At 38.7% G+C, this 14,466-nt stretch overlaps 1 protein-coding gene across 1 annotated transcript in view; it reads left to right on the top strand.

Annotated features, from left to right (window-relative positions):
- Window positions 1–14,466, top strand: part of CRYBG3 (crystallin beta-gamma domain containing 3) — a 131,154-nt gene that overhangs the window by 45,282 nt on the left and 71,406 nt on the right. The window contains exons 4-7 of the mRNA XM_030329299.1: window positions 292–6,517; window positions 7,881–7,925; window positions 8,282–8,397; window positions 9,401–9,548. Coding sequence (XP_030185159.1) covers window positions 292–6,517; window positions 7,881–7,925; window positions 8,282–8,397; window positions 9,401–9,548 — 6,535 coding nt within the window. The remainder of the gene's footprint in view (window positions 1–291; window positions 6,518–7,880; window positions 7,926–8,281; window positions 8,398–9,400; window positions 9,549–14,466) is intronic.

Below are 14,466 nucleotides of genomic sequence, written 5' to 3'. Positions count from 1 at the left end.
TGTCTCTGTCTTCCAAAAATGAATAGAAATGTTGAAAAAAAATCTTTAAAAAGGAATGGTTGTAAGGAGCTCAAACATTCATGTGCCTTGATGTTCATGTGTTCCTTGTCAAATCTTCATTATTTTTAGTAAAGACAGGTTTACCTAAAACATTTTAGGATTTCCTTCTCCAGTTGAATACTTACTAGGAGTAGGAGTATTTGAAAGATATACTTTATCATAACTTCTAGGATTACTGTTAAGTGTTACTAACTATATTTCATGATACTATTGGGCTCTTTCTTTTTACAGACAACTGGATAGTAAACCAGAGAGGCCTTCCGTAACATATGCAACATATCGAGGCCCCAGACAAATTAGGAAATATTTGAAGCACCAGAATGCATTGGAAACTGTGAATCCCTTGGACAGAGAAAATGAAAGTTCTGACTCTAGTACAAGCATCCATATTGGCCCTGGAAGTGACATTGAGGCTAGGATGGTGTCGTTGTTGTCATCAGCTAGTACAGACATATCTGTGAAAGGACATTTGCTTGAAGGCCTGTTAGAAGACTCTGATTGTAGCAAAATAAATGTTAACACAGAAAACCATCTGACAAACCATTTAGAATTGCCCAATACTGCTGCTTCTATGAATGTTTTAAATAAAAATGATCCTGGGGGACCTGTGAGAAGTAGGTCATCCCCTTCTTCTGTGACTAACTTCAGCTCCACTGCCAGTGAATCTGACTCACGACACCATTTAAGTTGTGCACCAGTTTCTCAGACTGACAGAAATTTGGTATGCTCAGCATTGTTTACAGGAAGTAACAGTAGCAGAGTTCCTTGCAGTCCAGATTTTCAGGGGATAACTACAGCGGAAACTACAATAAAGGAAGACAGCTCAGTGATGAGTGATGGGACATGGGTGCAAAGAGAAGCACATGTTGAGCATGAGAGCCCTGCTGTTTCTGACTGCTCTTCTAGTAAACCTGATGCGAGTGACACTACCAAACAGGGCAGTGCAGATTTGCTGAGTCCAAATAAGTCAATTATGCATGAAGATCTGCAGTTGCCAGAGAGTAAGTGTTCTGACAAGCAAGCTGTTGATAACTCAGCCAAGCAGGCTGCCAGTCATATCAGCACCACGGCTCTTCAGAGACATGCTGTGACAGACACAGAACCTGTAAATGAAGGAAATAGACTGTCTTCCCAAGACTCACAAAAAAATTGGGCTGCTACAAAAATCAGACAAGAAACAGAAAGCACCTTGGTTAGTGAACCCCCAACTTCAAGTCACGTAAAAGCTCCAGAAGGTAGAATTGAGCCACTACCCAAAGATATTGACCAGTTGTTTGTAACGGAACCCAAAAGGTCCAGTTTTAGGCCACATGGCAAAATGCCTCATGTGGTTAGAATAAATCAAAACAACCCTGCCTCCGGAGAACACATCAGCCAATCAGCAGTTGTAGCATGCTTAGAAAACAGAATATCCCCTAAGCTGAATTTTGAACCTAACAGAAATCACATTTCAGAATCTCATCTTGACTCTAAGAGTCTTCAGCAAACCAAAGTATCACCTGATGTCAGAACATCTCTTATCCTTGACAGTACAAAATCAGATTTCAGTATTTCATCTCCTACATTTGTTTCCAGGGTTGGTATGCTGAGCAAGTTAGATACTCCTGTTACAAAGGATGAGTGTTCTGTGCTCACTGAAACTGGGGATGTCAGCATTGTTGGTATTTCCAGTCCGCCTGGTAAATGTCAAGAAGAAAATGTGGCAAATCGTGTTGAGGCAGTAAACGGGAAGGGTACTCCTGCTTGTCTTCATCTGGAGCATGGATCTGCAACTCTTGAATCCAAGGAAGTTCTTCCGAAAGGTGAAAAATGCCAGGTTGGAGTTGACTCGAGATTGGAGTGTGAAAGCCTCTCTGAGGACAACAGTTCCATTTCACCTCAAGGCCCTGCTAAAGCAGAATTGATGTGTTCAAACGCTAGAGCAAGTAAGAGCACTACAGAGAAGTCTGGTTCTCTTTCCTTGGAAACCAAACCTGACATTGCGAAAATTTTATCAAAGGTGGAAGTTGATGGTCAGAACGTTATTCCTGTTGAGTTGCATTCTGTAAGAGAAGAAAGTGTAGCCATCTCCAGGATCACTGTTTCCCAAACAGAGCCTAGAGATATTTCTCAGGATAAGATTTCTTCTCCATTTGAAGTTACAGATGTGCCAAAAAAGCTTATTTTATCAGAATTAACTTCCCTAGAGGCTGAACAGGACAAAAGTTTTCAATCAGTGGATCGTGAGGAGATTAAAGAGAATTGTGAGACTGAGGTATCTCTTCCTGCCTCCAAATATCAAGGTTTTCCGGAAACAGAGGCAAAAGCCTTAGTTTATCCTCCTGCTTTTCCCAAAGGTAATATATCTGAGATTTTACCTCCTGTTCATGACGAAAAAGCTACTAGGCAAATGGCACAGAATTATGAGGCCAATACCTATGTGATTCATCAACCTTCACATATTTTTGGGACTAGAAAGATTTCTGGTTTCTCAGAAATGGCAGAATTCAACTCAACTAGTGCTTCCCCACAATTCCAAGAAGCTGACAGCACACAAGTAAATTCACCTTTTCTGAAATCTGATAAAAGTTTGGGGAAAAATGCTTTTGTATCTGAGAATTCACACTTTCACAATGTTCTTGTGCTGAAATCAGAAAAGAAAGCCTTATCTCACAGAAAAAAAGAGAATACTCATTCCCTAAGTGGTAGTATTGATAGTGTGTCTTCCTCTAGTAGCTCTGAAGAAGTTAGCATGGTTTTAAGTTCACATAGTCACCAAAATAATTCCAGTTCTGTAAAAGTTACCATAGATGCCACACATGAAGGTGCCTCTTTAACTAACCTGCTGCGCCCTAATAGCCCTTATTTGGAATTTGAGACATCTGTCCCAACAGGGGCAGAAGTGACCCCTTTTCAAGAACATTTTGGGACTCCTACTGGGAAGGTGTCTTTCGATTTCCCAACTGCTGCCCAATTTGACAATCCCATGGAAGCAGAGACTGGAGCAGTTGCTGGGGCTCCGACGTCAGTTAACAGCTCAAGCCAGCAGTGTTCTGAAGCCTCTGCTGAGCACACAGAAGCAAGGAGAAGAGTCCATGACCAACTTTTGGACCTCAAAAGTGGTTTAGTTAAAAAGGCTGATACATTGATTGGTGAAATTTTTGTTTCTGTCAGGGAAGAATTAAAATCCACACACGTAGTTGATACCTGCCAAGAGCATATAGCCATAGATGGCATAATGAATTCAGGTACTCTGAAAGAAGATGTTCCTGAGAAAAACTCCTCAGAAGTGACACTGGCAGGGATCCAGCTAACAGAGCATTTGGAAGAGCAGGGCATGGAAAACAGGTCAGATGTCCCAGGGAAAGAAAAGGTCTGTGTTTCACTTACAGCTGGTGAGAAGAGTCTCCTTTTTGATTCTGATAGAATGAATTTATCTTGTTTGTTAGAAGATCAAGCTAGGGAATTAGTCAATGAGATTATTTATTCAGCCCAAGAAAATTTGGCAGATGATGCTTTTGAAGATACTGAGGATACCTGGGATTCTGAACTTCAGGCTAATACTTCACAAATTCTGAACAGTGATAGTGTTAAGCCGCATGATACATTAAGGGATTTCTTGGTGTCTGAACAGGCAGTAAATCAAAGCACATGTGAAATTAATGAAAATAAAATATTAGGTAGGTTCTTCTCTGTAAGTAACTTAGTTAAGGACGCAGAGTCAATTAAAGGAAGAGAAATTGTTCTCTACCAAGAATCCCCACTTTCTGGAAATAGAGCTGGACAGGCTGATAGGATAAATTTGTGGGAATCAGATGCTGTTTTACTAGCTGAAGATACACCCCATAAAGGGTTAGATGATAAGGTAAAAACACATTTATTTTTCAAAGAGGACTCTAAAGATAAAGTGGAAATAGCGTGTATGGATAATCACAAAACAGGGACAGAGGATACAAGAACTCTTGTATTAAATTTCAAATGGCCTCCATTTGCAAATGATGACATCCATGTACCTGGGACATCCAAGAACAGTTTTTCTGATAGTCTTGTGTGTATATCTGAAAAAGGCTTGCCAGGACAGAGTAATAAAAACACACTCTTTACAATGTCAGAAGTAGGGAAAGTACACAAGAAAGATATGGAAGTAAATATAAGAAAAATGGAGCTTAGATCTCCCATGTTAGAGTTGGAAAAAACAAACAAAAAGGATGCTGAATTGAATATTATGAAATATGAGGCAGCCTCTCCTATGTTAGAAATGGGAAGAGCACATAAAAAGGATGCCAAATTAAATGTGATAAAAACTGAGCCAACAGCTGACATTTTTAAAGTGGGAGAAGTACACCAAGTGGATGCTGAGAGGTATATTGAAAAAACTGAGGGATTACCTGCCATTTTAGGAATGAAAAAAGCTTATAAAATGAGGGATATCGAAGGAAATCTTGGCAAAACTGACATGATGCCTATTATTTCAGAAGTGAAAAATACCTACCAAAAAGATGCTGAGGTAATTACTGGAAAGACTGAAGTGATGCCTGCCACATTAGAAATGGAAAATATTTACCAAAAGGATGCTGAAGGGGATATTGCAAAGACCGAGGTGATAACTGTTGCATTAGAATTACAAAATATTTACCAAAAGCATGCTGAAGGTGATGTTGGCAAGACCGGGATGACCTCAGTTATGTCAGAAATGGAAAATGTCTACCAAAAAGACTTTGAGGGGGTTACCGAAAAGGCTGAAGTGATCCCTGCCACGTTAGAAATGGAAGATATTTACCCAGAGGATGGTGAAGAGGATATCACAGAGACTGAGGTGATACCTGTTACATTAGAAATGGAAAATATTTACCTAAGTGATGCTGATCTGGACAAAACTGAGGTTATGCCCATTACGTTAGAAGTGGTAAATGTCTACGAAAAAGATGCTGAGGGCATCACTGAAAAGACTGGAAGACCTTTGCTGGAAATATCTTACCAGAAGGATGCTGGAGAGGGTATTAGGAAAACTGAAATGGTACCTTTAGAGTTAGAAGTGAAAGAAGCACACAAGAAGGCAGTCCCTGCCTTCTTAGAAGTGGAAAGGGCATGTAAGACAGAGAATAAAGAGGCAGTTGGAATGAGTGTGTCTATGCCCTCTCCAAGAGAAATGGAAAGACTGTCTCCAGAAGATTCTGATGAGGCTATCAGGAAACACAAAGTATTATCTACAGGGGTAAATGTTAAGAAAACCTATGGAACAGGTCTGGAATTGCCTATTACACAAGCAGAGGCTGTGCCTCCCATATTTGAAGCTGAAAAAACATCCCAAGATCCTGGTGGAGAGAGTGTTGGAGAAATAGGGAAAGGACCCCCTGAGAGAAAGGAAGGCTTGATAGTGTGTGACAACAGACTTGCCTCATATTTCAGGGGATATGAATCACCTACATTAAGCAAGGATTATGAAGGCTACCCAGCTTTAGCAGTGCCGGATTTTCGACCCAAGGATACCATGGGAAAGCTAGAAAAAAGAACATCTGTTACTGCAGTAGATAACCAAATAAGAGATAATCATAGTGATGAAAAAGAAGAATCTAATTTAGCCTTCATTTCTCAGGATGAACAAGAAAATTCTTCCTTTACTATATTATATGACGAACCCCTTCAAGATGAGGACAGGTGTGCTACCCCAGAAGTAAGAACACACACTCTGCTGTTTCCTGATACATCTACTGACAGCATGCCTGTAGTCACATGCGAGAGGTCTGAGAGCAGAACTGACCTCGTCCATCATTTTGAAAAGGACACTAAATTAGGTGAGACATTTGATAGTGATAGTTCAGAATCATTCTTATCAGTGGAGGCCAAAAGGTACAAAATTTATCCCTTAGCTTTGTCTCCCATTTATGAGGATGACAGCTCTCAGGAGGACATTCTGTCCAGCGAGGTCTCACCTGGTCACCATGGCTCCACAAAATCAAGAGAGAATGCAAACCAGCCCTCTTCTGTTTTATCCCTTCTCCAGTCAGTATCAGAGCGTTTAAAGATGAATTTTGATGAAGACAGACAGGGGATAGAGGCAGAGGAGGAGGAGGAGGAGGAGGAGAAGGAGGGGGAGGAACCATTACATAAAGGAAGCCTGAGACCTAGGAGGAAGGAAACCATTACTTTGAAGCTGCCAGACCCTTCCATCACGTTTTATCCTGATGATGACCAGGAAAGGACTGGAATCTCTAAGAATTCATACGTAATGTCAAATGAACCTACTACCTCTAATCCGCAAGTTGGTCTGTGGCCAGAAAAGGCTTCATTTCTACAAAAATCTGACCTTACTTCTAAACTACATTCTTCTTTAAAGAGTGCTTATCATCAGTATTTGCATACTTCCAAAACCCACTCCTCAGACAAAGGAGCCAGATTTGGTGGACTTTTTCAGGAACCAGTGTCAAAATATTTCCATGCTCAGGACATCTCAGGCAGATTAAGCCCATTCACAGAGGTAAGTTATTTTGATTATTAACAAATGAAGTAGTGCTTTGGGTCATGAAATGACCTAAAAACTTATGAAGAAAATCAGTGATTTGAGGTTGTGTAAAGATGGTTTTAAAAATATATCAGAAGTTACTTTATTCTTTATTTGAAGTGTATCATAATCCCTGTATTTTAGCCGGACTGTTAAATTGAGAAAACAAAATTGCTTAGGCAGAATTTAAAAGGCATAAGAGAAGCAAGTTATTTCCCCTTCTTTGCTAATATTTAGTTTTCAAGTGAAATTAAGTGACAGCATTCTGAATTTCTCAAGGTACTATATATGGGGAACTTGTTACATTCCATTGAGCTTATGTGTCTCTGTAAAATATTTCATAATATTCTAAAATATTTTAAGTAATCACTTGGCAGTATCCTGTCAGTAGTTGCTCATATTGTTCATACAAAGCAGGGCCACGAACAGCCTAATTGAAAGAAAAAAAGCTGAAAACATTATAGCTGGCAATGGTCTTGAAATTCAGTTTTATGGGTTTTTTTGCCTTAGAAATATTTAAACATTTAATGTAGAATATTCACTTAACATGGGACTTCCTTTCTGGCATTCCCAAGATCATGGAACTTTCTCTACGATTCCCAAGACCCATGTCTTCACCGTGAATAGCCACAGTAGCAAATAGTTATACTAGAATACCAACCAGTAGCTTGCAAGGCAAAGTCTTTTTAAAAGAAAGGATAAGATTTGAAGAAATGTTTCTTTAATGATTCCCCATCACCTACCAAGTCAAGTGAAACATCTTCACTATATTACAGCACACCCAAGTCCTGTTTGTCCAACCTTGTCTCCACGTGCTCTGGTTATACACCCAGTGTTTCCTACCACCTTGCCTCGGAAAGTATGTTCTCCGTGGAATTCTTTTCTCAACTCCCTGGCCCCAACCTGCCACATTTTTTCCCTTATTAAAATCCTGTGTTTTCAAGGTCTTCTCCATATCACTTCCTCCAACAAGCCTTTTGGGGGCCTCCCCGTGCCATCACCTCATCTCTATGCTGGTGTCATTCCCCTTGATGCCCATAAGTTGGCGTTTTCTTTGTATTTTACCCATGAGTTTAACCTAGTCCTTCACAGAACAGTCACGTCAGTGTGATCATCTGCTCCTTCCTTCCAGGTATAAGCTCCTTGAGGGCACAAACAACACATTATTTACCCTTATATTTGCCCTTGTAGCTCTTGTAGTACCTAGAGGTGCACTTTGCATATAATGGTCCCTAAATAAATATGTGATGAATTGGATTTGTGACTGCTAAGAAAGTGAGTTATAGATCTTTCTGTTGATGTTTCTTAAGGCTTACTTCTTCCACATTTACTCTTTCAGAATGTTGACAAACAAATTCTGAGGTGTAACCCGAGACCTGGGAAGGTAAGTGTAAGTTTCTTATTAACTAAGATAAAATATGAAAAGTAAAGTTACGTTAGGGATGCCTGGCTGGCTCAGTCGGTTGGGCATGCAACTCTTGATCTCAGGGTCATGAGTTCAAGCCTCACGTTGGGCACAGACCTTACTTTAAAAACAAAAAAAAAGGTTACTTTCAGATTTGGGGAGTTTAAAGTAAATACTTTTCACTGACTTTAAAAGGGATTATTTTGCTCAAAGATTTAGCATCTATAGTAATCATCTTTTATATGTTTAGGATATTTTCTACATTCTAGGACATTTTGGAATTTTAAATGCATTCTTAACAATTAGTTTTTGTGCCTGCTTTCTGTATATTGCAGATGGTTATCTATGATCTCCATGGAAGTAAATACAAGCAGGAGATCTACTGTAATATTCCTGATGCTACATCATGGTCCTTTCCGAATGGGATACTGATAAAAGTTGTAAGGGGCTGGTAAGAAATCTCTTAAAATTTGGTAGCATTTTCCCCCCAACTAAGTGTGTTTTCTTACTCTTTATGCTTTTTGTATTTTTTATTAAAGTCACATTCCCTTTCCTCTGGTTTTTGACAGAATATTTTGAAACATAATTAGTGTCTTATAATTTAATAGTTCTTTTTATGTACTGTGCCAGAAAATACTGGCTGTTTTTAGTGCTTAAAGCCAATGGGCCATAAGTAGCAAGACCTAATATATATATATATATATATATATATATATATATATATATATATATATATATATTATATGCAATTAATACCATTCTGAAACTACATTAGTAGCAGGATGGATTTGGCAAGTTGAGTTGAAGGCATCAGCTAAATGAAGCATAGCTTTGAAAGTGAGTTCACAAGTTGTGGGATGCTAAGGAATGTGAAGGCCACATACTTAAAGTCATTTGTCTAGCTGACATGGTCAAGAAGTGAAGGATTCTTTGTGTGGTGTAAAAATGAGGGGAAACCTCATTTGTTATGGACCATTTCCCTTGCATATGCTGCAGCCAAAATTTCTTTGTCCAGTCTCAGTTACCCACTGGTCAGTACTCATGAAGTAAGTGGTATGGTATAGTGTTGTCTTCATGCAATAAAATGGGACACCTGTGCTCCCATTTTATTTAAGAATTGCAATTGTTAAGCTCTTGTTTTTGATAGAAATATATAGCTTTGTTTGTATACCATCTAGAAAGTATACGTGCATTTATGCATACATAAATATAGGCGTAGATTATGTTTGGGAATATTTCCAAATTGTGTGCACTTTTATTCTTATGCCTATGTCTATACTTAAATTAGCATATGTCATTGTTTCAAAAATAGGTTTATATACCAATTGTGGAAAATAGCTCAGGTTTTGAAAGTTAAGTAGGTACAATAGTCTGTGGACTTACTAAGTATCATGTTTTATGCCTCATTTCTTAGAAAATTAATTATAACCGATAATGCTTTTATATTTGTTCAGCTGGATTTTATATGAGAAGCCACATTTCCAGGGTCAGAAATGTGTGTTGGAAGAAGGGGAAAAGGTGTTAAATCGTGACTGGATCCTTCAGAACAGAAAACATCCACCAAGAGACTTTGTATTGGGTTCTATCAAACGTGTCTTAAAGGTGACACAACCTTTTGTTTTGTTTTTCCTGTTTTTTTATTTTCTTTTGTCAAGTAGTAAAGCTGTACATTGGTCTAGCGATGTTTAAAAGTGGTTGCTAATATCCGTGCTAATTTTACCAGTCTTCATTATATTGATGATAATCTTTTGAATTTATGCATATAAAGTGTTACAGTGAGTGATAATTGACAATGTTGCCTGTAATCTGGCCCATAAAATGAATTGGTGCATGATACATATATATATGTGTGTATGTATATGTGCATACATATATATATATATTTTTTTCTTTTTAGTGTTTATTTTTGAGAGACAGGGAGAGAGAGAGAGAGCAATCGAGAGAGCACGAGCTAGGAAGGGGAAGAGAGAGAGAGACACAGAATCCAAAGCAGGTTCTAGGCTCTGAACTGTCAGTACAGAGCCCGATGCACAGCTCAAATTCAAGAGCCATGAGATAATGACCTGAACTGAAGTTGGACGCTTAACCGACTGGGCAACCCAGGTGCCCCCATACATATATTTTTAATAGTAGTAGGAATACATCATCCAGGCGTCTTTAGGAAAAGAGCCCATATTTCCAAATATCTTTTTTTTAGTATAGATCTCTACCCTTGAGTGTAGGAGTGTGTGTGTGAGTGTGTGCATATGAGTGTTTAGGAAATCAGAGAAGGAAAGGTGGAGAGAGGAAGGTAAGGTGTGTTCCTCTTTTATTTTCTGTTTAGAAAATACTATTTAATACTCACATGAGGAAGGTCTCCCAGTATAATAAAACATTTTGTGTTGGTTTAGAGGAGAGGCGAATTAGTGGTTAGGAGAGATCTCAGATAAGGACAGATTTATTTCTCCAGGGCATTCTTAAGAGTTCCTTCAGCATTAAAATAGTGCATGATTTATTACAATCATATGACAGTCATGAATATATATATTTTTTTCAAGTTACGGAGATTTTGTTTATGTGCTTAAAAATGTAAATTCAGGTGGATCCTATAATAGTGATTTGGGTCAATGTTATTAAACTCTTGATAGCTGCAAATGGCATACAGAGGAAGGAAACATAGCTTCCAGAAAAAAGTCTCCATGAAAGGGGTATCTGCAAAAATTTTATGTGAATTAATACTTCCTGGAAAACTGCAAACAAGCCTGTATCTTCACAAATACCTGCTTTGCTTTTGGATCCGATACTGTGATGAACATGGGAAATGGAAATACAAGTGAGATATGATCTCATGCTTGAGATTGCTGCAAGTCTAGGGGAGGGACATCTGAGTCACGTAAGCATATGAATTGAGAACGCTCTGCAGGGCCCTCAGGATGCACAAAGAAGAGGTACTCCCCTGGAGGAGGTGGCACCTGATTGGAATCCTGAGAGAGTAAAGCAGTGGGCGGGTGGAGATGTGAGGAAGTCCTTGGCAGAGCCACTTGTGTTAAATAAGGATGTGAATGTTGGTACCACAAGGAGATTGACGGCTGCAGCATCGAGGGTGTTTGTTTGCATTGAAAACCTTAACTGCAAGCAGGTCAGCTCAGCAAGTGGCATCTGAGTGCTCATTTAATTAGCTAACTCACTAGAAATTGATTGAAATGAATAGTGTGTAGGTATAATCTTCTAAGATTTAAATACCTTCAGGTGTGTGTGTGCGTGTGAGAGAGAGAGAGAGAGAGAGAGAGAGAGAATGTCAGGCATCGTGCCAAGCCTAGTGGAGAAAAAACGTTAAGTTGTTGAAAACAGCAGCCTTCTCACCACAAAACAAACCACAATAAAATCAAGCAAAAAACTCAGTTCTGTTGAATATGGATATATAAATGTGTATTTGCGCATCCACCATTTGCTTAGATTATATTAAGAGAAAGAGTAAGTGATGCTTGCATTTCTTCCTTCTTCCAGTGCTTGGAGTGCTTGGAGCCTTTTTTTAAATTTTATTTTTAATGTTTATTTTTTAATAAAATTTAATAAAATTAATAAAAATTTATTTTTTAAATTTTATTTTTAATGTTTATTGATTTTTTTTTTTTTTTTATTTTTGGGACAGAGAGAGACAGAGCATGAACGGGGGAGGGTCAGAGAGAGAGGGAGACACAGAATCGGAAACAGGCTCCAGGCTCTGAGCCATCAGCCCAGAGCCTGACGCGGGGCTCGAACCCACGGACCGCGAGATCGTGACCTGGCTGAAGTCGGACGCCCAACCGACTGCGCCACCCAGGCGTCCCTGTTTATTGATTTTTGAGAGAGAGAGACAGAGTGCAAGCAGAAGAGGGGCAGAGAGAGAGGGAGACACAGAATCTGAAGCAGACTCTAGGTTTCGAGCTGTCAGCACAGAGCCCGACAAGGGACGCGAACCCACGAACCTCGAGGCCATGACCTGAGCCAAAGTCCGACGCTCAACTGACCAAGACACCCAGGAGCCCCTGGAGTCATGTTTTAAATTGCAGTGTTAGTGCACTCGTGTCTTGAACAGACTAGCACCTTTCAATGAGGAAGGAAAATAAGACTATTGAGCATCGAATGGAAAAGGCATTAGCATTGTTCTAAATATTTTACAAAATAAGAATCAGGCATCAAACTGCTTCCTTTCTCCAACCTTGTCAAAATTTTGCCTATTGATAGCTTCATTGTCATGGGGATTGTTCCCATTCCAGATTCACCTAGGCTTAAGCCTAGTACTAACTTTATCTTATTTCGTTCTCTTTTATTTGCTCTAATCTGAGTAGTCAAAACTTGTGTTCTTTAAAGATAACACTTCATGATGTCTTCACTTCGCTATGAATAGATGCAAAGGACACCGTCAGTTATCAACAGGTGTAGGTTCTGCTCAAAGTCATCTTTGCTCCGAGAAATAATTAGGAGTGAGGTAGCATTGCAAATATTAGAAATTAATATTGCAAATTACTATTTACTGTGCATTTAATATTTTTTTAAAGGAATAACATTTTTCTTGGTCAGAAGTTACTTTGGTTTTGTCCTCACTAATTTACTGAGAAGAGAGAGATCGGATGTTAGATCAGGTACTGATGGTATTTTATGTGAGGTGGAGTCAGTTAGATTTTCTTATTGTTTTTGTCAACTGTAATCCATTCCTACCCTGTTTCTCTCCTATAGTTTTGTCTCCATTCCTACAGAATGCTTTAATAGTCTAAGCTTGCAAATTTCATCAAAAGTATATCATGAGTAGAAAAGTTGGGGCGGGGGGGAAGCCATACAAACTTTACTAAGAATAAACTGTTCATTGTCACTAGATTACTAGAAAGTACCCGTCAGTTGTTAGTGTTACTGCCTCCATCCATCAAGAATTATGCAAGTCTTGCAAGAGACATATTTTTTTTAGAATAGCCCCCATAAAGAAGGTGAAACCTAACTATTGAAATCTTTTTCATTTAACTAGAGAAAAACCTGGTCCTCTGGCAAAGAGAGTTGAGAACGTAAGCGTTCTTTTTGTTTATTTTCCATTTTTTAGTCATCATCACACTTTTTCCATTATGCTGTTTCCTTCTTTGTTGTGGTGGACTCAAGTGCCTTGTAGCTTTTTCCCTTTTAAAGTACACCACCCAAGCATTGTTTGTATAACACAATGCAGAGGAAACTTATTTGTGTGAGACACTTAGTTATGTATTCTGTTACTGTACCTTATGTCCCTAGGGGAACATTAATAGGGCAGCATTTCAAATAATGTTAATAGAACTCTATTATTAATAGCAAACAAAAACTTTGAAGATTGACAGGTGACTGTTGTGGACATTTCTGGCTATTTTTTGAAATGAAATTTGAGGTGTGCCTGGGTGGCTCAGTCAGTTGAGTATCCAACTCTTGATTTCACCCCAGGTCATGATCCCAGGGCCATGGAATCAAGCCCTGCTTTGGGCTCCACACTGAGTGAAGGCCTCCTCATGGCTTTGTTATGCTTCTGAGAAGGAAGGCTTAAAGACTTTTGGCACTCTCCCTCTCCCCCGCTTCCCTTCTGCCCCTCTCCCCTGCTCACTCTCTCCCTCTCAAAAAAAACAAAAAAAAGTAAAATGAAATTTCAAAAAATAATTTTATACTTCAAAGGATATTTTAGGTTATGCTTCTTTATTGCATTTCAGAACTAGCTTTCTGAAAATAAGATGTATTAATGTACTTGTGCATATTGATAAGAATGATTAATAATAAAACTCAGTTTGCAGAAAGGTTAAAAAATCAGAAAATTGGAGTTAAAAATTGCAAAACTAATTATAATAAAAAATAGAATTATTCAGCCTGATAAATATCACCCCTGTTACTCATTTACCTGTTTCATTAAAGAATAATCACTTGAATTTCACAATGTCCTAGGTGAGAATTTTGCTACTGAAATTTTGAATTGTATAATTAAGCACTCATGATTACTGAGTTAGTGTGTTCAGACAGAAGCACATCTTTAATTTCAGAGGAGGGAAAAATAATTGTAGTTTTGATTCCCAAAGAAAAGATGAGGTCTTTTTTGACTTACAACCTGACGATTAGATGATTTTCATAAGTAAGAATACAGAAAATTTCCTGTTTAGTTGCCTTGGGGAAAACATTTATAAAACTTAGACCATATGAAAAAAGAGAGTGGGATTAGCATGGATACCAGTATGACTGAAGAGTTGTATGGAGTTCCTGTGGGTTACTGGGTTGGTGCTGTGTTGTAGGAAGGCAAATACATGTAAATTTGATGTGCTTGGGTCTTGAGCCAAGGAGTGTCATGAGGAAAGCGGTGTTCTAACAAGCCTAGCTGTATATAATGTGGTTCATACCTGACTGGTGGAATAGGCCCATAATTGATGTCTTGGCCTTGATAAAAGTCCTTGACAGTGGGAATAGATAAGAGATATACGTTAAGGGAAATTTTAAAGGAAGGTTTGACAGGAGATGGTGGCAGTGAGTATGTGATGGAGTGTAGGGTCAAATTTTATAATGCCTT

This window comes from Lynx canadensis, chromosome C2 (genome assembly GCF_007474595.2).
Source record: "Lynx canadensis isolate LIC74 chromosome C2, mLynCan4.pri.v2, whole genome shotgun sequence".
Lineage (NCBI taxonomy): Eukaryota > Metazoa > Chordata > Mammalia > Carnivora > Felidae > Lynx > Lynx canadensis.
This window is presented reverse-complemented; position numbering and strand designations above follow the sequence as displayed.